The sequence below is a fragment of the Galeopterus variegatus genome, unplaced genomic scaffold (genome assembly GCF_000696425.1).
Source record: "Galeopterus variegatus unplaced genomic scaffold, G_variegatus-3.0.2 Scaffold5650, whole genome shotgun sequence".
Classification (NCBI taxonomy): Eukaryota; Metazoa; Chordata; class Mammalia; order Dermoptera; family Cynocephalidae; genus Galeopterus; species Galeopterus variegatus.
This window is the reverse complement of record NW_007731761.1, coordinates 92209-99472: the sequence shown is the minus strand read 5'-3', so window position 1 is coordinate 99472 and position 7264 is coordinate 92209. Positions and strand designations below refer to the sequence as shown.

Sequence of the window (7264 nt, the reverse complement as noted above, 5' to 3'; positions counted from 1 at the left end):
ACAACATGGGTGGTTAAGTACACATGAGGGGGAAGTACAGGGAGAGAGGGTAGCAGAAAATAGGGCTGCCCACCCCCACCTACCCAGAATAGCATCCTGGGCTTCGCGGAAGGAGCTAAAGGATCAGCTCTGTCTGCTGGACTGCTGCAAATCCATACTGCTGCAGGCACAGGCAGAGATGCTAAGCTACCTCTGCCTGTGAAAGTCTAGAGTGGAAGATGCTTCGAGAATTTTGGTGCCATAAAGTCACTGCAATAACCAACTTTTAAAACTAGAAGGGGCCATGAGACATGCATCTCCTTGCCTTTTGGCAAGAATAGCACACCTAAGACTCCCAATTATATCTGAACCCGACTTATGGTTAAAAGCCTCCAGAGGGGAGGGAAAAAGCAAAAAGATTTTACAACTTTCTTCCACAAACCACTTTAATTGTGTGCTCGTTACCTACTTCAGAGTCTAAGAGAAACTTGACACGTGTTCTTGAAGCCCCACTCCATTCTCAACAGTCTATCTCGGAGACCCTCCTCCAAGCAGGAGGGTCTCATGATTCAGTGAAAGCAGGGCACTAACAGGCCAGTGTGGAGCTAAGGGAGGAGGGGTCAGCAAAGGCCTCCCTGTGATGCCCTTGAAACCCCTTTTGCCAGCTATTCACATGCATTCAGTGTGCGGCACTTTCCTTGTGACTTTTCATAAGCCTGCCTCTACCAGCAATTCCTCTAACCATCCTATCTTTCTAACAAACCCTGCAGCATGCCAGAGCACCTTTGCCTTCATTGCTAGTGTTCTTAAATAGTAATTAGATCCTTATGGAACAGGAAGTAAAAAGCTGTTCCCTGCAAGTTTGCTAACAGTACTTGTTCAGAGTAAAGGTTCCCTGCCAAAGACTGTGGAGAGAGATCCCCTCATTCCCTGGGTTTCCTATTCTTTGGGCATTCTCAGCTGTGGATCAAGTGCTTTCCCTTTTCTTTGGAAACACTGAGGGTGAGTATGCAACTTGCCGTGAGATTCTGTTGAAGATAGAGGGAAGGTCACAAAATCAAACTCAATTGCTCCTGGGCAGGGGGTTGGGAGGAAGCTAATAAATAAAATTTGTGGTGAAACTCCCTTTCAGGAAAGGGTGTAATGGGTGGGGTGGATTTACCAGAAGCTTTGGCAGTCTGCATTGAAGTCTTCTGGACAGGAAAAGTATAGCCACCCAGGGAAGCAGCCTTTATAACATCCTCCATAAGGCTGATGTGCTGGAAAACAGCCAATGAGCAAGAAATCCCTCAAGAAATCTTTTCCTCCCTCTTCTTCTGGAATTGTTGGGACACTAAGCAGGACCCAGGGGTCTGGTTTTCAAGAGTGGCCCTGAATGAAATTTTAGTTTCCAGGTGGGAATACACTGCTCAGAAAACTGTTTTCTTCTCCAAGGAAAGCTGGCTATAGTTTTTTTTTCCAGTTCTATCCAGAGCCTGTGTGTTGGTGGATTAGGCACATGTGTGCAAAGGGCTAGGTTTCTGGCAAACAATCTTAGGAGGAAGGACAAAAGGAGAAGCAAAAGGGGTTCATTCCTCTACCTCACAGCTTCCTTTTCCAAAGGAAACAGGATCCCCCACCAGTCACAATCCAAATACCACAAAAAAGATATGGAAATGGATATGCATGCAATTGGTACAGGAATCCCTGTTACTCACTAGAAATGGAGTAGAACTGGGGGGAGAATAGAGCCATGAAACCCCAGGCCTTCTGAGCAATAGCCTACTACAGAGGGCACAAGCTTCCTGACTAGTCTCTGGGTGGCTAAGTAACTCTCCTTTCCTAACCTTGGAAGAAAGTGTAAATAACCTAGAGCTAAGTAGAGACACCAATCCTCTTCAGATTGCCTGGGGTATCTGAGGCAGAAGTGGCTGTGGCAGACTCCTCAACAGAGGCATTGAGATCCAAGAATTCTAGGATGACGTCCCCAAGGCAGTAAATCAAATGCCTGAAACAAATGGACAAAACAACTTTGAAGAGGATCTGGCTCAGACAAGAAACATAAGATCCTGTTTGTGACATTTATTTTCTCTTCCACCCTCACCTATTACTGATGTCCTAAACTTCAATAGCTTGATGAAGCTTCTGCCATGAAATACATGCTTGTTGAACTAACAAAGCCTACAATCCCAATAAAGGCAAGAACAGCACTTGAGACTAGATTTTACAAAATTCCATTTCTCTTTACATAGTTACATCAGCACATCAGTACTGCTCTGAAGAGCTGTGAGGGAAAATCACTGTGATTTCATGTTACTAAGAATTTTTAGAGTTTCTGACTACTGCTGTTTCTCATAATTAGTCTATAGGACCCTTGAGGAATGGGAGTTAATAGACTCAGTCTACTTTGGGATAGGGCTTAAAAGAAAAGTGCAAGAATACTCAATACTTTCCAAAAGCATTCCTGCCCAAGGGATGGAATCCACCACTTCTGGATTATTCTAAGTCTCCACCCAGCATTTCTAATCCCTTTATAGAGATTCCAACCTCACTACCTTGTCTATTTCATACGAGGGTATTTTTAAAAGTATGTGGAAAAATGAAATTAAATAGGAATCTTTCCATGAACTTTCTGAAGACCTCTTTGTATTAAGTAAAGACAAACTCCAAATCTTAACATCGATCACAGCTTTGCTATAAAGCTATGAATGTATGTTGAAAATCATTATATGGCCTGTAATACACAGGCCAGGCTATGTTCTCACAGAGTTCACAGGGGCTGGCATTTTTTGGAAAGAACCTTTAAGTGTACTGAACAAGTCTGGAGGCTAACGGCATTTTTAGCAGCTCTTATGGGGCCTGCATTGAATTCTTCAAAATACAAATAGTGGCTGGCCCAATAGCAGCTTACTACCACATGACAATGTTCTTAGAAGCCTGGCAGCATAGATTTTACTTAGTGTGTATGGATCTGGACATCAGACTGTCCAGTCAGGGGAAAGAGCAAGAAGACTACAATCCCAGTCTTCTGAATGTGAGTTTTGCACTCAGAAACCTTGCGTACCTCTGAGACCACAGACAGCTTTAGCTTTGTTGATGTTGGGTGCCCATACTTCAGCCTACCTGTTGATGAGGGGTTGCTGTAGTGACTCCAAGACTAGACCCCAGCTCAGCTGGCATTTATTCACCCCAAGGATTTCTACAACAAAATCTGATGAGGAAAAAACAGATGTAATTTTCGTGTTACTGCTGAAGCCTTAGATTCTAAGGAGACTCTCTCACCAGGATCTTTGCCATCTTTACACAGATTGGGTATTTCTGGCATACCTCTGAACTACATAGTAAAACTAAAACCTCATAAAGCAGGGAAAAGCTAAGAATAATATGTTTCTTAATTTAGGTATCTAAATAAGAATAGGCCTCAAGAAATAATTTTATAACTTGCCACTAAAGTGCAGGTACTACTCCTGATGTTAACAGTTTAGGCTGGAGAAGAGAGGGTTAATTAAGAGTAAATAAACTGTCCAGAGCTGAGTTCACTACTGTTCCCTGGTTACCACAGCCACAGGCAACAAACTGCCTTCCCCACCCTCTAAAACCAACACAAAGGAAAGGAAAAACAAGCTTCTCAGGCTTTGTTTTTACTTACTGCTAAGGACAATGTGCCTTACTCAGTGGCCCCAATTTATCAAGTCTGAGCTTCTGCAGGACATATTTTCACCCCTGGTCCCAAAATGCCATGAGTTGGCAGGGAACTTTAAGTCTTCATCTGGTGGGAATGGCTCTGAGACCTGCCCCTGTAGGTACAGTTTCCCCAGACCTGCCCAAAAGCTATTAACCCAAATATCTGCAGGATTCTCACTTAGTATTTAGGGTGTGGCCATATCAGTCCTTTCCCTTCCCTCAGCATCACCTAAGTGAGGGATGAAAGAATCATAGCCCTGATCATTTTCCTATTAGCCCGAGAAATGGTAGGTTGATGGGTTTTGCTTCTAGCTACATTCAAGGCCCATTTAAAAATGGGGAAGGGAATGAGGTGATGGTGGTGAAACAGACAGGGAGGGGGAGAACTATCAGTAGAATCAATCTCATTGGTCCAATTACCTGGTAGGACTCCCATCAGGCTCTGCAAAGCCTGTTTCTTAGTAGCCACCTTCTGTTCCTGGGTCCTTACAGGCCGCGGAAACTTAGGCAAAACTCCACCAGGCCAGATGGATTCCTGAAGAAGCCGGAGGTACTGCACCCAACGCTGTGGACATGTTAGATTAGCTACCTGAACCTCTAGCCACCTGTGGTCAAAGAGCAAAGAAAGCTCAGATAAGTGTGAAAGAAAGAGCATAGCAAGGCAATGGACTGAATGTTTATGTTCCCGGCAGATTCATATTTTGAGATCCTAACCTCCAAAGTGATGATATTAGGAGGTGGGGCGTTTGGGAGGTGAGTATGTCATGGGGATGAAGCTCTCATGAGTGGGATTAGTGCCCTTATGAAAGAGACCCAAGAGATATCCCTTGATGCTTCCACCACATGAGGACGTAGGGAGAAGAGGGCCATTTATAAATCAGGAAGCAGGCCCTCACCAGACACCAAATTTGCCAGTACCTTGATCTTGGACTTCCCAGCCTTCGGAACTATAAGAAATAAATTTCTGCTGTTTATAAGCCACCCAGCTTATGGTACTTTGTTATAGCAGCCCAAATGAACTAAGACAGCATGAATCATGTAAGCAATCAGAATAGGGCAAAGCAAAGTCAGCACCAACTCTCACAATCAAAACCAAGCCAATTCAACAACTTGGGATACCAGAATTTGAAGATGAGTCACAACAGTAATCGTTTTATTTACTGAGTTTCCAGTGTGAGCCACATATTGTACTAGGGGTTTTACAGACAGAATACTAAAAGGACCTTGGTCTCTGGGCAAGGCTGCACCTACATCTTTCCTGCTCTCCTCTAGTGGGAAGCATTGTAACCTTCTCAATAACGTGTACACACAGCCTTCATAGTTAAGGGTTTGGTGACTTTTACACAAATCCCTCTCCTTCACCACCTGGCCATATTCAGTTGGTCTTCCAAGTCCTCATGACCTGTCTTGAGGATTTCCTACATCCACTCTTTGCTCACAATAGTCATCTCTCTGACAAGGCCCTCTTCTCTCCAGTTGCTGCAGTCTGCCCTTCTGGCAAGACCTGTTTAAACCCCATCTCCTCCACAAAATCCTTCTTGACCATCCTAGCTAGAAGTGTTCTCTTTCTCCTTAGACCTCCTTTGGCACTTAGTTCTGTAGCACAAGTTTGAAGCTAGTATTTTACTTTGGAATATGAATTATTTTCTCAGCTTTACTTCTTCAACTAAATTATAAGTGCCGCAAGAGTTCTGTGTCTTGTACTTTAAAAAAATTTCCCACAGTGCCTTCGTGCTTAAGACAGTTTGTTGATTGACTGACAACTATTCTTATTAAAACAAAAATTTCCCCCTATGCCTTACTTTCAAAAATGAGTCAATAATCCTGAGGGGGCAGATACATCAAATCCAGAGTTGAAAACATGGAATGTGTTTCAATATTAACCTTTATTTGCCCCTGCATTTTTTCAGAGTGATCGGGTCACTAGCTGAGGTTTAAGACCGTCAAGGCCTCCTTAATATATACCTCATTTAAGACTAGCATGGCTATGTCGGTCATGAATGGACCACCAACCACTTCTACTCATGCAGAGAATACTCTGTTCAGTAACGTACCACATGGCAGCTCATGCCATTGCTCCTACACCCGAGTTACTTATTGTCCACCCAAGAGCAGAGGGGGCTGCCAAAGCAAACTTTATTTAACCTCCGCTCTGACAGACAGTCTGCATTCCACTCAAGCTGGGCATTCCAGCCCTGGGGGCTGCAATCCTCAAAGCCCAGGGATCACAAATGATTCTAAGAATAGGAAGTCTGAAAGGTAATAGCAGGGCAAGAATGGCAGACACTGATGGAGATCAAGAGCGGCACAAAGCTGCTCTTGCCCAAAATAACCACCACGATTGTATTTATTATTATTAGAGTTGTATCTCCTTTTTATAGGGCTTTTCATTCAGCAAGCCTAAGACGTCTGATGAAAGGGATCCAGTAGCGAGAATTCCTGTTCCTGTTTATGTAAGAGGGTCACCAGAGGGAGGCAGCTGCAATGACCTGCAAGCTACAATGACCTGATTAGGTCCTCTGCAGGGGATCAAGTGACCCAAGGTTTCCTTTCTTCACCTCAAGCTATAGTTTTGTAACTTTTGCTGAAGTGAACGATGGATGTGTACTTGGGTCTCATCTAAGTGATTTAAAGGAGAAGGGCAAGGTTTTGCAAACCAAAACCAAAATCTTTAAGTCCTTCAAGGAGGCTGGATAATCCTAGAACAAGATACTTTCATCTAGAATTAGTTCTAGCTCAGTCTCTCATTCACATATGCATATAATAAGCTAGTTTGCCCTTATTTCTGTCCTCCGGGGCCAAAAATGCCTGTGATTCAAACTCTTCAAATCTATCTCAGCATCCACACAATCCTTCCTAGACTAAGGACATTATACAGCAAATTTGGGTATCTCAGTCATTTTCTGGGCTTGTCTTACAAGACAGGAGTTTGATTGTTTTGAATTAACAATTCATCCGATAGGGATAACACCTTGCACTGCATTATGGCAAGGATGTCCTTTTTATTCTCTTTCATGGTGATGTACATATGCTATTTGCAAAACAAATTTTAGCGTGGGGCAAAATATGACATTATAAATTTATACAAATCTATAAGACTACAACTTACCAAACTCTAAATGGGAATGTTGGAAAAAAGAATCAAAGTATGAAAAAGTAAAAATAAGCATCTGATGATGAGGACAAATTGGCGAGTCAAATAAATTTGTGGGAGCTAATAAGCAGAACCACCTGACAAAGAAGACTGAGACCTCCAAGTAAAATATCAGCTGCTGATAAACAAAGATACTGTCACGCACTGTAAACCTGAGGCACAGGAGTGGCCAACAGAAGGCCTTGGAAGCCAGTCCCTAGAATATAAGAAACAGGACTTGTACAAACTGGCAGAAATAAAACAAACTTTAGGTCTGCAAAGAGGGACAGAGTTTAGAAAGTGGCTCCTATCTGCTAGGAGCGTCAGCTTTCTCTACTCTTTTCTACACCCTGAAGGTAAAAGATACAGGCACATGCTTGTACCAAGTATGATTTAATAGTCACTCTCTTCTCAGGAGTCTCCTCTTGCCCTGGTTCTTCCCACACCTCCTCCTATTGGAAAACAGAGGCTTTCTCCTAAACATTTGGG

The 7264-nt window shown here is 43.2% G+C and overlaps 1 protein-coding gene across 1 annotated transcript in view; it reads right to left on the bottom strand.

Annotated features, from left to right (window-relative positions):
* Positions 1-407: 407 nt before the first annotated feature.
* Positions 408-7264, bottom strand: part of LOC103605193 (sorting nexin-19-like) — a 41863-nt gene continuing 35006 nt past the window's right edge. Inside the window, 3 exon segments of the mRNA XM_008589775.1 lie at positions 408-1966; positions 3082-3169; positions 4063-4247. Coding sequence (XP_008587997.1) covers positions 1834-1966; positions 3082-3169; positions 4063-4247 — 406 coding nt within the window. The 3' untranslated portion in view covers positions 408-1833.